Here is a 15,843-nt window from a genome sequence, read left to right on the forward strand (position 1 = left end):
CGGCTGCCATAGCCAGTCTGGGCTGTCCTTCAGCCCAAAGAAGTGGGAACGGAAAGCAGAAAAATGAGCAAGAGAGAAAAAAGGGTCACTGCCTCCTCCACTTTCCACCCTCAACCTCACACACACCGTCAGCCCTATGTGCATCACCCTCTCACAGTACAGGAGACAAGCTCACTTGAAGCATTCAAATTAATAAACATTTACATCCACTAGGAAAGTAATGCAGTTCATGGCAAAGAATGTGGGTCTTGGAATCCAGCCCGTCCTAGACTCTGATCCCAGCTCACCTTTTATTTCCTAACTCCCTGTGTAACTGTAGACAAACACATTAGCCTCTCTGGACCTCAGTTTCTTCATATGTAAGAGGTACAAACTACCATGTATAAAATAAATAAGCCATAAGAATATATTATACAGGAAATATGGCCAATATTTTCTAACAACTATAAATGGAGTATAATCTTTAAAAACTGTGAATCACTATGTTGTACACCTAAAACTTAACATAATATTGTAAATCGGGCTTCCCTGGTGGCGCAGTGGTTGAGAGTCCACCTGCCGATGCAGGGGACACGGGTTCGTGCCCCGGTCCGGGAAGATCCCACATGCCGCGGAGCAGCTGGGCCCGTGAGCCATGGCCGCTGAACCTGTGCGTCCAGAGCCTGTGCTCCACAACGGGAGAGGCCACAACAGTGAGAGGCCCGGGTACCACAAAAAAAAAAAAAAAAAAAAAAAAAAAAAATATATATATATATATATATATATATATATAGTAAATCAACTATACCTCAATACAAAAAATTTTTAACTCACGTCACTGCGTGCCTATGAGGATTAAATGAGGTACTAACTAAATCAAGAGAACCTAGCACCATGCCTAAGAACATAACAAAGAGCTAGACAACTTCATTTCCTTCCTCCCTACCTGCTAAAGGCTTTCCCACATGACTTCTGCCTTATGTCCCCTCTTTTTAATCAGACTGCAGCACAGCAGGACACTCTGAATTACTCCTTAAAGTTTATTTCTTCCAAATCTCCATGTCTCCTTATTACATGCTTATCAAGAAAATAAAAGCAAAATGATCACCTGTTGCAGCTAAAGCATGCCTGAGTCCAGCAGCAATACTAACAACCTTCTCTCTCAGGGGCTGTCAAAACAAAGAAAAGGACGGCAATCTCAGAATTATCCATCTACAAAATTTTATGTAATTTATGCCCAAACACAACACAGCATGATCCTCATTATGTGTCTGATTGGTTTGGAGCTCCCAATTCCCAACATTTCCACTCATAAACGCCTCTGTATGTATCCCTAAAAGGCAAAATCTTTTTAAAATACCATATTACAATGCCACTCAGGGCTAGGAGGCACCTGCAAGGTCATCCAGTCCAGGGGTTAGCAAACATTTTCTGTAAAGGGCCTGATAGTAAATATTTTAGATTTTGCAGGCCACATGGTTTCTGTCACACTACTCAACTCTGCCATTGTAACATAAAAGCAACATACACAATAAATACATGAATGGGCATGGCTGTGTTCCAATAAAACTTTATTTACCAAGGGTTCTAGTGTGCTGACCTCTGATCTAGTCTAATCCCCATTCAATGCTAGAAACCTGTCTACAACACCCCACCAAGTGGTCATACAACCTCTGTCAAATACCTACTTCCAGTGACATGGGCTCACCACCTCCCCAGGTGCCTGCTCATCTTTGCACGGTTCCATCTGTCTCCTTGGGTGGAACCAAACCTATCTGCCTACTGCTTCTGACAAGGCTTCCCAAACATTTGAAGACAGCTGTCATGTCCTAAGACACCTTGTGGTTCCCAAATTCTTTAAGACTTCGCCCTTCAAGATGTGCAGCTTAATTCCCCTCCCTTTCACTGTGGGCTGGACTTAGTGATTTGCTTCTAATGAATAGGATAAGGAAGTGATAAGTGGCTCCGAGACTAGCTGATGAAAGGCATTGAGGCTTCTTGTTTGACCAGACTGCCTCCCTCCCTCCCTCCCTCTCTCTCTCTCTCTCTCTCTCTCATCACTCTTCGGGGAAGTCAGACACCATGTCTAAACAGTCTTATAGAGAGGCCCATATGGCAAGGAACTAAAGCCTCCTGTCCATTAGAGAGCGTGGAAGTGGAACCAGCCCAGTTGAGCCTCCAGCAGACCTCATGTAGCCTGGCTGACATCTCGACTGCAAAGTCATGAGAACAGCTAAGCTGTTCCCAGATTCTGACCCTCCAAAACTGTGAGATAATAAATGCTTGTTGCTTTAAGCTGCTGAATTTTAGGGTAACTTATTACACAGCTATAGATAACTAATACACATCTCTTCTTTAGGAAAAACATCCCCTATTCCATCAGCCATCACCTAGTTTCAAATTCCCTCCCCCTCTTGGTTTCTCTCCTCTATGCTCTGGTTACTCAGTCTCTCTCTCTCTTAAGGGACTGTATATGCACCAATCACAGCCCCTATGGGACCTTACCATATTTGCTTATTTACAGATCCACAGTGTCTTTCTAAACTTTAGAGTCCTCAAGGGCAGGGTCTGAGTCTTATTCACCTCAGTGCCCAGGGCCTAAGAACCAAACCCACACCAGGACACAACATCCTAGATGCAGTGTGACCAGCACAAAGAAGGACAGAGCTCTGGCCTCCCTTCTTCTGGAGACTATATTTCTATCAATTCAGCCCACAATCACATTAGCTTTGTGGAAGATCAAATCTTACTGCTCATACAATTTGAATATACCACCCTTAAATTTTTTTTTTTCCTTTTCAAAGCTAACTGAAGGGCTTTACATGCGGAGTCACTCTCTTCAAACCAACTTACCTCAATTCCTTCTTCTCCATCCCCACTACTGCTGCTTTCATTTGGGGCAGGATCATCTCTCATCTGGATTATTAGCAAGAGTTTTCTGAGTAATCTTCCTTCAATCCACCCCCCACACTATCCCATGAGGCCCCTCTCTAACTCACTGTTAGAGACACTACCTCCCTGCCTGCCCGATCCCTACTGGCACTTCTACCACTTCCTTATATTCCAATCATACTAAACTGCTTGCAGTATCCCAAGCCCTCCTGTTTTATGCTCTATACCCTAGTTCACAAAGTTCCTTCTGTTTGTAATGTGCTTCTTTTGTACCTACTCTGCACATCCTTCTATCCCAAGCCAGGGAAATTTCTACTCAACTTTCAAGATTCAGCGTAAGTCTGTTCTCACCCCACCTTCCCCTAAAAAGAGTCCAGTACTCTCTTTCGAGGCTATACATGCATCTATCATAGTTCTAACATGGTAATGCATCTAGGTACTTCTGTATCTAACATGTACTACTAAACTACAGGCCCTCGAACGCTAGGATTGGGTCTTACTCACCTTTGTCCCCCCTGCCTAAATACAGCACCTACACACAATAGTTGCTATTAAATAAATGAATGAATTTCTCTTATACTTCACTTTGGCACATTCCTCCCATTGTTCTATAAGATACAGTGCGTCAAAATGTTTTTACCTTCTGATTCTGTCATCCAACATATTTAACCATTGCTCCTCTCTGTCTTCTTTAACCATGTGACTTAAGCTAAATTAATTATAACTTATACATAGTGTTCTTAAAAAGCTACCTATTTGCAACTAGAAGCTGTAGCACTTCTTACAACAGGGACTACAGAGTCTAGACTTCCATGCATACCATGTGCTACAGACTCAGTGTCTGTGTTCTTAGGAAATGCATGTTGAGACCTAATCCCCAACACATAATAGTATTTGGAGGTGGGTCCTTTGGAAGGTGAGTAGGTCATGAGAGCAGAGCCCTTATGAATGGGATTAATGCCCTTATAAAAGAGACCCCAGAGAGCGCCTTTCCCCTTCTGGTGGCATGTAAGGACACAGAAAAAAGATGGTTGTCTATGAACCAGAAAGTGAGCCCTCACCAAATATCAAAAATGCCAGTGCCTTGATTTTGGACTTCCCACCCTCTGGAGCTGTGAAAATTAAATGTTTGCTGTTTAAGCCATCCAGTCTATAATATTTTTGTTAGAACAGCCCAAACCATGACCCCAAATAATACCCCACAATACCAGCAATTAGAATTCAGCAAAGTGATAGGAGCAGACCTAAGCTCTCTCCAGTGAAAACAGATCTCCCACTCTTAGTCACTGTTTAAGGAAATTAGATATGAGTGGAGCAGCTTAGGTGGTGAAACTCATCTTAGATTCCAGCATAATTCCTCTAAAAGTTCGCTTACAATATAATCTTCACAAAAATGTGTACATTTTAAGTATGATGCAGTGAAAAGAGCTCTGAACTAAAACCAGGCGTCCTATCTTACACTTGTGCTGTCCAATATGGTAGCCTCTAACTACACATGGCTGTTGAACACTTGAAATGTGACTAGACTGAATTGAGATATACTCTAAGTAAAACATGTACACCAGAAAAAAGTCTACATATAAATGAAAGAATATAAAATATCTCATTAATAAAGTTTTATATAGATGACATATAAAATGAAATAATAATAGTTTGGCTACATTATAGTAGTTTAAAAGTTGTTAAAATTAATTTTACCATGTCATACCATGACTTGGGTGAAACTTAAAAACATCATGTGAAGTAAAAGAAGCCATCCACAAAAGGCTACATATTGTATGATTCCATTTATGTGAAATGCCCAGAATAGGCAAATCCACAGATACAGATTAGCAGTCATCAGGGGGTGGGAGGGGAAAATGGGAGTTAACTGCTATTGGGTACGCAGTTTCTTTTGTGATAATGAAAATGGTCTAAAATTAGATGATGGTGGTAGCTGCACATCTCTGTGAGTATACTAAAAACCACTGAAACATACATTTTTAAAGGGTAAATTTTATGGTATACGACTTATATCTCAATAAAGCTGTTATTTTAAAAATTAATTTCACCTTTTTTTTTTACTTTTTTAAATGGCACTGCTAGACACATTTAAGTTACATATGTGGCTCACATGACATTCCCACTGGACAGTGCGGGCCTATGCCATCTGCCTTACTTAGTGTCTTTAGGCGAGTCAATTCCCACTGGACCTGTTTCTAACACAGTTTCCACTATGACGACTTTTAGAACTGTAAAATGTCATTAATGTCATTATAAGATATATTACTTTTATTGTTTTATTTCACAAAAAATTATAACATGTATGAGAGCTAACAGAGGCTTTTCACTCACAATATCCATCCCTCCAACCTAATTTTTCCCAGGAGAACCTGAGTTTTTCAACTTAAATTCTAACTACCCCATGGGTTTTCAGGGGCCCAGCCAGTCTTTTAGTCCAGGGAGGGATAACTGATACCTGGAGACACTTTCACAGTACACAGGCAAGCTCAATATTAGGGGCTGTCCTTACCTCAATGGCCTGGGGGACCACACATCTTCGAGGCCCATGAGGAATTCCTAATTGGCCAAAGGAATTGGATCCACATGATAGAACTTGACCATTTTCTGCAAAATAGAAATACTTGAATTGCAAATCTAAGAAGTAAGACATCTGTGACAAATGGGTAAATGCTGAAGGATGAGAAGAGCAAAAGGAATGAGAGGAGTGAGTGGGGCCCTGGGCTCCAGCACATTCAGTCCATACGCCCTTCTCTATCCCCCTAGGAACAAAAACAGTGGGCACTGGGCTAAGCGTTTTACACAGGCTATCCACTACACCACCTAATTAATGACAAGTTAGCTGTGGAGAATGCTTAGCCATGTGCCTAGTGTTGGGATGGAGGATACTTATCTCCCACTTTTCATATTTCCATGAGATGGAATTTCCATAATTTTAATATACTCCAGGCCTTTCTCCCTGCCCTTCCCCATTCTCACTGCTTTCTAGGGGAGGAGGGGTAACCCAGCCAGTTGGTGAGTTTGGGAGAAGGAACAGCACAGTATGGCTTTGGCACCTTCCTCTCAGGCACTCTGGGCTGACACATAGTAAGGGCTTCCCCTACGGGGGAGGCCTAGAGTTTGGGGAGTGGGTTTGGATCAGAGGAGTATTAGCAGAACCTCTTGGCCTGACAATTAACCTTGCCCTCCAATTTAGTCTTTATCAGTAAAAAGCTGATAATTTGATCTCTACCTGTCTGACTGCTCTGTGATTGTCTCACAATTGATCCCAAATGTGAGCAAGAAACAGAGTGTTACCTACTGACTCCCTACAACTCTGACACAGGCCCACACTAAGTACTTCATAAATGAGAGCTATTGTTTAGATTCTAATAATTACAGTCCAGATTTTCCAGCCCTATCTCCTTAACTGTTAAAACCCTCCTTGCAAAATGCACCCTGCAACTTTCTTGACAACCAGAGAGAACACTTGTGTGTGTTTTTAAATACAACGAGGATTTCATTTAATCAGGGCCCAACATCATGCTCTTCTCACCCAAAGCCTTTGTGGTGATAAAGATTTACCTAGGAGTACACTCACCTGTAAGTATAATGGTAAAATCCCAGCCACAGGCCACCTGTTGGACGGGACATCCAAGGAGGGATTTGCAGGGGGTAAAGTACAGGACATCCTCGGTGTGACCAAGCCCCAGTTGCCCATCTTTGTTCAGGCCACAGACAAAAAGGCTTCCTTCATCTGCAAAATATAAAGGTTTTAGTGGTAGTGTGAACAGGGGAAATTACAACTGCTAAGATGAGCAAAAGGATTTCATTAATTATTTGGAGTCATGGACCCAACTAACTTTTTTCCCACCCAAGTTAATAAGCCATGCATGTTAATGTGTTCTGGACCAAATGGCACAAGTCCAAGGGGCTCCAATCTAACATCTAAATGGAAACTCCAAGTCCTACAGCAGTGGCCAATCAATTACCAAATTGAGCATCTGCCATAACAATAAAAGCCAACGTTTATTCAGGATGTAGAATGTGCCAAGTACTCTTCTGAGGGCCTCAGGCGTGGGGCTGACTTATCCTTCAGGCACAGTGCCTGGGGCCCACCATACTTGTAGAAGCCCACAAAAATGTTTTAATCTAATTTTTTAATAAAAAAATATATGTAATAGGAATATGTAATACTAAATCTAGCCTGGATTATATTAATCTTTATGTCAGTGCAGCTGTAAACATAATTTTAAATATTTCTTTATGGAAGGAGGTGTCCACAAAGGCAAAAGTGTCAAGGACTCATGAAAGTCATAATACAGCCCTGTTAACTCATTGTTTCTCATCATTATTATCACCATGTAACAGAGAGGCAACTGTGGCACAGAGAAATTAAGTAATCTGCCCAAGGCCACACAGTTAACAATTAAGAGAACCAGGATTTAAACCCACACGGTTTGATTCCAGAGTTCATGTTCTTAACCAGGATGCAATATGCCCTCCTTTGCAATATTATAGTGCTTGTAGTACTTATTAAGTACTATCCTAGGTACTCTGAGGGAAGATTATGGAAAATATAAAATTCTTGCTCTCAAGGAATATTCGATTTAACTGCCAAGACTTCTAACTCATATATGAAAGTTAAATATCAATCTATGGTATAAAATGTAATATATGTTGCAACTCGGCCACTACTTGTCTTGTAACCTTAAGCAATTTTCCTCTCTGAGGCTCATTTGGAGAGCGGGCGAGGGGAAAAGAGGGGTGGCCTTGATCTCTGAAATCCTTTCAGCTCTGACAATCTGCCATTCTCTGATGGTAGCGTGATTCCTTCACAAAAAAGTTGTCCTCTGCAAAATACAAAAGGTTGAAAGATAGTAATATAACACCCTAGGGGAGAATGTCTAAATAAGAAAATGAGAGAAAATATATTCTTGAAGGAAGTTACCTGTGACAACAGCAGAGTGACCCCCTCCTCCCGTGATCCTCTTGACACATCCAGGATTACAGAAGTCGCTCAGCTGCTGGGGCAAAAGCACATCTTCCTTGTGGCCAAGGCCAAGTTGCCCATAGCTATTTGCACCCTAGGGATAAAATAAGCCAAGGATGAAAAACTATGGGAACCCCAACTGTCAATTTGAATTTACCTGTCCCTATCTTTCTCACCCTCACGTTCCTCTCAGAGCTTATAACAGATGAGATTTCATAGACTTTTTCTTAAGAAGTTGTTATACGCAACCCACACTTGGACGGTGGCCCCATCCCCAGAACACCACGATTTCCATGTGAGAGGAGCTCTCAGCATCCACAACTCATCCAGTGATACTCTTCGCCTTCCCCTTCCAATGCCCCAGCCTACATGTGTTGCCTTTAGCGGACAGCATAGGAGTTCCTTCTGATAAACGGTAATTATCTAGGGAAGTCACGGAAAGAAATAATCAAGAAAAATAGGAACGAAGTGGGTGGGAAATACGCTAGGACTAGTTCTTGTCCCATCTCCCCACACCCTCACTGGGAAAACTGGCAATGACTTTCTGGAATCAAAGTTAGCTGAGGATTTTGTGCCCTCAAGCAAGGCACACCATTGTTATTTCATTTGAAACAGGTGAAAGAGGTTGGCAACAATCTCTAAGGGCCTTTCCAAGTACAATGTTTTGTTACTGTAAGATTCACATGGTGAGATTCCTCTAAGGAAACAGATTTCCCCTTGATGGGCAATATGTCTGTTGTCGTTATTATATGATAAAGGTCCAGAATCCCTAATCTGGAACCCTTGCAGCCAGATGTACTTCAGACTCAGAATTTTATAGACTTTAGAAAAGTAATACAGTATATAAATCATATACACTGCTGCAAGGTCTGGGAGCAGCACCCCATAAGTAAAACAGCATTATTTCTGCAGTAAACAGTACAAATAGTTAGTGGGCAAAGACTATAAACAGCCTCATGTCAGGTCAGTTCTGGGTTTACAGAGCTTTTTGTATTCAATATTGAAGATAAGGGATTATGGACCTGCAGGGAAAATCTTATTAAGATTCTGGAAATCCTTATAATTTCTCCAACCACCAACTGCTGGTTGGTTCTTGAGTAGTAAAATTTTTAAAATGTGTTTGTTTTTGAAGACACCTGAATGAAAAAAAGTGATTTAAAATAACTACCAAAAAATGCATATATATATACAAACTCCTGCCCCTTGTGGTCTATTCCACAGCCATCTGGGCTGCAAGGACTCCATGCTGGATGAGGGAGCCATGCAGGGACACAGGTCCCAGAGGCCCTCAGGGCAATATTAGCAACCAACTACTGAGCGCTTCTCTGTGTGCTGGGCATTCCCCTTTAATTCCACAGGGTGCGGGGCATTATCATTCATTTCATAGATGAAGAAACTAAGGCTCAGAGAGTTAAGTAACTCCATGATGGCAGGAGCTTTGTTCTGCTCACTGCTATTTCCCCCACACCTGAAATGGTGCTGGCCCAAAGAAGGTGTGCATATATTTTACAGTGAATTAATGTAAGACCCTATGAGTCCCTCAGGAAAGAGCAAATGAAAGACTTGCACGGTGTGAAGTGGAAAGCATGTGCAGAGGATTTCTCTGCTATCCATGAGATCTCCATGGCTGCCCCATTACCAGGGCTACAGGTTGCTGAGCCAGCGTTATGAGATTCAAACAATGGCACCAAATTTTTGTAATGCAGCAAGAGGCCCTAAATCCATCATAAAGCAAAACAAAAGGAAATTTTAATACAATCTATTACAGCTGTATTTGCCTTCCTTACAAACACTCCAGACATAAGACACACACACACACACACACACACACACACACACACACACACACATCCAAAAAGGTAAATCCCCTTGTTATGAACTGAATTGTGTTCTGCTGAAATTCATTTGTTGAAACCCTAACGTCCAGTACCTCAGACTGTGACTGTTTTTCGAGATACGGCCTTTAAAAAGGTAGTTAAGCTTCCATGAGGTCATAAGGATGGGACCCTAATCCAATATGACTGGTATCCTTATAAGAAGAAACACATGAATGCTCCCACCCACAGAAAAAGCCACATGAGGACACAGCAAGAAGGAGGCCATCTATAAGCCAAAGAGGCCCCAGATGAAACTAAACCTGCTGACACCTTGATCTTGGACTTCTACCCTCCACAACTGCGAGAAAATAAATTTCCATTGTTTGAGCCTCCCAGTCTGTGGTATTTTGTTATGGCAGCCCAACAAACTAATACACTCCTCCACACAGATAATGCCTCAGGAAGAAAATACCAGCAAGCCTCCAAGCACAGCAACGAAGTTAGGTTCAACAGTATTTTTGCTTCAGTACTGACAAGGCCATATATGAAAGGCTTTTTCTGTCAGATGTTTCCTCTGTCTACACAGACCCCAGTCCCTGGCCTGGGATAAGCACCCACCCAGGCACACATTCAATCCCTAATTCCACCCCCAGTTCCAGTACCACCCCAAAGACACAGCCAGACCACCTCGGGCCACACCACGCTCTCCCGTCTGCCGGTCTGCAGCAGTCTTGCACTCAATAAATGTTGCCTGGTACTGATAATCGCCATTTTGCAAATTAGTCTATACATACTGGTTTTAACAGCAGTAAAGGTCTTATTCTCTTCCCCCCACCGCCCCCAACACGAGAGCTGGAAGTCTTTCACTCTTTTGTTGTTCCCAAAAGACCAGCACATAGCTCGGCACACAACAGGTACTCATTCATCCATTAGTCAACAAATATGTACTGAGCACCTTACAACGTGCCAGGCACAAGCCAGGCACCATACAAGACATGCACGGCACCCACCCTCATGACGCCTACATTCTGGCCAAGGAGACCGACATTAACAAGTTATACGTTTCATTACAAGCATGTGCTATGAAGAACTACAAGACTATGTTTGTTCCCGTGCATCTGGTCGGCTGCCTGCCACACACTCCTGTGCACAGACTCTCCTCTCTTCCAGCCACGACACATAAAGATGACCCTGTCTCTCAATGCTCCCGTCAAACCGACACCAGCGCAGACTCCCACACCCTCCGTGCAGGCAAGACCCGGTCACAGCCGAGTATCAGTAACTATGCAGGGTCTCCGCCTTGTGCACGGCCCAACACCGCCGGCCCCACACCAAAGGCTGCTCCGGCCAGGCTGGGGTGGGGCTGGGGAAAGGCCTTCATCCTCCTGGCAATGGGAGGGTGAAGGGCACAGGTGGCCCCACGGGGCTCTGGGACGGGGAGATCCTCTCTCCACAGAGCCCTCCGCTCCGCCTCTCCCGGCGCTATCCGGGCCTGAAGTCTGTCGCGGACCCAGACGCTCTGTCCTGGAGGCAGGTTCTTCCCACTGCGCCGCCGCCCCTCCGGTCTGGACCCCACCAGCCAGAAGCCTTAAGTCACCCCATGAAAACCCTTCCCTCCCCGCCCTCTCCTCCTCAGCCCCCAGCCCAGGATCCTCCAACCCGGAGCGCCTCTCGGACCTCGGCTGCCTGGCCCCAGAACCGCCCACGCCGAGGCCGGGCGCTCCCAGCGTCTGTGCGCCCCTCAGTCCCAGCGGCCACGGCCCGGAGGCGGAGTCACGTACCCAGGCGAAGAGCGCGGCCGCAGCAGGGGCGGCTGCCGTGGCGCTCGGCTCGCGCTCCATGCTGGAACGCTCCGACGGCACTTCCGGTGGCGGGGGGGGGTGGTGGCTGGCGCGGGGGCGGGCTCTCGGGGGAGGGGCGGGCACGGGGGAGGGATTGGTGTCTGAGGTGTGGGGCAAGCGCGGGGGCGGAGCGGGGGCGGGGCCCGCCTGGGGAGAGGCTTGCCAAGGGACGGGCCGGCCTGGGGAGGGATTGGTGACTTGGGTGTGGGGCCGGCACTGGGAAGGGTCTGTGGTTGGAAGGGGGCCGCGCAGTGGGCGGGGCCGCGGACCGCTCCCTCTTGCTGCCGCTAACCTGGCGCCGGCGGGAGAGAATAAGTATCTCACGGAGCCGCCTCCCAGTCACCCAGTCCCGGCGCGCTCTGAGCGTCTCCGCCCGCGGCCTCCGGTCTCGCTGGGACGCTCTGCCTCTCTTTCCCTCCTCCCCTCGAACTCCTTGTGTTGAGTGAAAATTCTATACGAGTGCACTACGCTCAAAAGTTCACAAAGCTCCCTCAGGTTAGAGTCCCACGACAGCCCAGAACGGCTGACAGGACGGGGATTGCATCACCCTTTGATGGGGAAGAACTTGAGCCTGGGAGGGGGTGGAAAGAGTCCTGACCCAGTGTCTTAGGGCGAACTGTCTTTGGGCCCGCTTTGGTGTGCAGTTTGCAAAATCGGAGGGAGCTTCCTGGTGGGCGAGTGTAGTGTCTTGCATCGTTGCCGTCGCCCTCAGCGCCTGGCACGGAGCGAGAACACACACCCCGACACAACTAAGGAGGCTGGTTCTCACTGACTCCTTCCCGGGGCGGCCTTCTAACCCTCAGCGCTCCCAGCATGGCCCTGGCCCGGATTCCGATCATCAAGGTAATGACTTGGATAATAACTGGATAATTTTCACCCACCAAAAATTTTCATATAAAATGGCTTTTATCAGACACCCTCATACACTACCGGTAGGAGCTAAATAAGCACAATTTTTCTGAAGGAAAATGTGGCAAAGCATATTAGGAATATGAAAATAGATACTTAGATATTTAGCTAGTAATTCCACTTCTATTCCTCTATCACAAGAAAAAAATGGAACTATGCACAAACCCTTAGACTGCAAGTTATTCATTATGGGGTTACATATAATAGTAAAGACCTTAGAAACTACCTTAAAATCCAAAATCAGATTGATTAAATTATATAGCCATGCAATTGAATACTAGGCTGCCATTAAAAACATGTTCTGGAAGATAATAAATAAGGGAAATATTCATGATATGTCATTAAAGTAAATATTATACCAATTTTACACACACACGCACACGCTGGGTGGTGGATTACAGGTCATTTTTATTTTCTTTTTTGTACTTTTTGTACATAACCCACATTTTCCAAGCCACACATTATCTGTGGGTACAAATGGGGTCACATTAAAGAAGATAATCCATATTCAGTAGTTCTTGACCCTTCTACTGACACAAGCCTCCAGTACTCATCACCGTTTATGCCTGGAGGCCCTGAGAAGTGTCTCCCCGAGCTCTTACAGTCCTTCCCATTCTTCCACTCCACCCACTCCTTGGTGTTTCTGCCTTAAGACCACTTAGGGGCAGCACCTCACCTTTACCTCTCCAGCCTGTGGCATCTTGAGAACAGGGAGGACCATGCTAATAAACATGCAAACTTTAGAAAGGCAAAGCAGCTCTTCATTCTCAAGAGAACTTGATGTGCAAAAACTATACTGTTTGCTGACTGTTTTATGAGTGGCCTTTTTTATTCTGACCATTTTTTTTTACATCTTTATTGGAGTATAATTGCTTTACAATGGTGTGTTAGTTTCTGCTTTATAACAAAGTGAATCAGTTATACATATGTTCCCATATCTCATCCCTCTTGCCTGACCATTCCTTTTAAGCATGTGTGATAGTGTAAAAATGGGACCCTTCCCATCTCCATTTTGGCTAAGACCCTAAGGTATTAAGTGCCAATACCTCCCACATAATAAAGTGAGGTACAAAACCACCAAAGCAGAACCTGTGAATGAGGTGTCTAGAAATCAGTGTATGGCTCCCAGGCTATGAAAGAGGTTGGAGAGGCTGAGAGAGCATTCTGATAGGATGTGTGGCGGTAGTTATCAATGTGCTGTGAGTCTTGCCCATCTCGTTTCTAAGGAAAGGCCTGCGTCAGCAGGGCCACTAAGAGAGCTTGGCATGTATCCCTCCAGATTGGGGCCGGGCAGGTTGCTGTCCAGTTCGTGCTGAGAAATGTCCAATGGCTTGTGGCCAGATAACTGCTCTGAGAGTTCAGCAAAGAGATTGATGCTTTGGAGAGGTCTTTCATGCCCAGAGGTCTTTTATGTCTTTTTTAAGACAAAGAATGTCTGAGTATCTCCCATGTGAGTGTTTCCCAAGCATGAGCAAATTGGCCAGGGGATGGTTTTAGACCCAGTCCAAGGGAATTTCTGGAGAGCTGAAGGGACACCCACAGGAGAGTTGACTACTAGATTCCTAGAGGCTGAGCGAGATGAATTCAACAGCCCAGTCAGAGAGGTATGTTTACCCACATCAAGAGATCCCAAGAAATAAGAAGCGGGAAGGTGTTTCAAAACACCCACAGAGAATGAGTCAGCATTAAATACTTACCAAGTACAGAAAGCACATATGCCAACTCACAACAGTATCAGACCAAAAAGAACTTGCTACTCCTTACCTCTCCTCCCCACCACCATTCCCAAACCCTGGAGAAGCCAGAGGCATCCTTGTGAGCAAGAAAAAAGGAGCGAGAAAATAAAGACACAAAGCACACCTCTTCCTTTCTCAGTTCTAGAGAAGAAGAAAAACTTTAACCTTAAAATCTAATGTTTTGAACTTTTACAGAACACTGGAATTTGAAGACTGAAATGGGGGGGGCGTGGAGAGGGAGATTAGAAGCTAAGGACTTAGAGTGAGCAGAAAATTCAAGACAGGGACCTGAGATTTCATCCAAAGGGACAAGAAGGAACTACCCAGAGTCAGTTTTCATAGAGAAAGGGTCTGAAAGGATACAGTTTTTTTCCAATTTCATCCCTTGAATATACATGCATCAATTTATATTAACTGTAACTTTAACTTACAGTTATATTATTATGTTATATCCCATAATACAATTCCTTGGAAGTGTTGAGATGGGTTGAAATGCAGCTACGATTTCACCTATGTACGTACCACTGACTAGCTCTTCCCATTAGCAGCTTGGTTGAGTTGCAGTTCTTGAATGGAGCTAGATTTAAATTGGTATCACTTTCAGGTGATTTGTCTCCCCATAAGAGGAAAATATAAAGTATTTCAAGTATACAGAGTATCTCTCTATACTATACAGGTTAGGGAATTTTTTCTTTTAGATGATCTTATTTGATCCTCTCAGTATTACTGGTATGATAAGTATTGTTGGAATCGTTATTTTATAGATGAGAAAACTAAGGCTCAAAGAAGTTAAATGAGTTACTCCAAGGTCAGATTTCCACTTTAAATGCAGATTAGCTAGCTACAGACCAGTTCTCTCACCAAAAACAATTAGAAAAACTGGGGGGAAATATTTTTAAAATCTGTTTCCAGTCATCGGAGAGCTATCAAAGCAGCCAGAACTTGGAGGGCCAAGATCTAAAAGCTGAGAGATTATATTTGGCACTACTTTTCTGCTTGAAGCATTTGCTAATTAGCAAGCAGTGACTTGGAGGCTAAGAAACTGGGCTGAAAGCAGCAGCTGAGAAGCTGAGAAACTGAACAGTACTTTTAGCAATTTTATGGTGTCGGGAGGTGGGGTGGAATGAGAGTAAAGAAAAGTAGGAGTCCAGGGTCCCCAAGGAGAAGCCCTGGTACACACACGTAGCTTTCCTTTGAGATCCCTAAAGGGCTGCACCGTAAGAGTAGAGGTGAACTGGAAATAAACCAGCTCTCACAAAGACTGAAACGCAGCTTCAAGTTGGCTTAATCCCTGCTAGGACTAAGGTGAGCTTCCCCTGCCATTATATGCTATCTGCTCGACGCAAAAGTTAATTCCCTCTGAAGGAAGATAAAAATCATCCAGAAGCTATGGGGATCTCTGATTAGGAGATTAATGGTTCTTTACATATGGCTAATGTTTCTTTTTACAAGTCCTCTCACAACATAATTCTTACAATAACCCAGTAAAGTAGATTTAGCTCACTTTACAGATGAGGAACATGAGACTGAGACTTTATCAAGAATTCCAAAAAGTGGTTTCTAGGTTCCAGGTGTGTCTCGCTCCCCTTACATCACATATTTGTAGGCTTTTTAAAGAAGTATAAGGAACTCACAGATTTCTGAAACTAATGAAATTGCTAATATACATTTAAATCAGTTTTTAACATACATTTGAC

General features: G+C 44.1%; 1 protein-coding gene across 1 annotated transcript in view; it reads right to left on the reverse strand.

Annotated features, from left to right (window-relative positions):
* The window catches only part of SERGEF (secretion regulating guanine nucleotide exchange factor), a 219,134-nt gene extending 207,625 nt beyond the window's left edge, over positions 1–11,509 (reverse strand). The window contains exons 1-5 of the mRNA XM_060017337.1: positions 11,442–11,509; positions 7,802–7,937; positions 6,452–6,607; positions 5,384–5,478; positions 1,088–1,148 (exon numbers count right to left, since the gene is read on the reverse strand). Coding sequence (XP_059873320.1) covers positions 1,088–1,148; positions 5,384–5,478; positions 6,452–6,607; positions 7,802–7,937; positions 11,442–11,501 — 508 coding nt within the window. The 5' untranslated portion in view covers positions 11,502–11,509. The remainder of the gene's footprint in view (positions 1–1,087; positions 1,149–5,383; positions 5,479–6,451; positions 6,608–7,801; positions 7,938–11,441) is intronic.
* Positions 11,510–15,843: the final 4,334 nt, after the last annotated feature.

Source organism: Delphinus delphis, chromosome 8 (assembly GCF_949987515.2).
Source record: "Delphinus delphis chromosome 8, mDelDel1.2, whole genome shotgun sequence".
NCBI classification, from domain to species: Eukaryota; Metazoa; Chordata; class Mammalia; order Artiodactyla; family Delphinidae; genus Delphinus; species Delphinus delphis.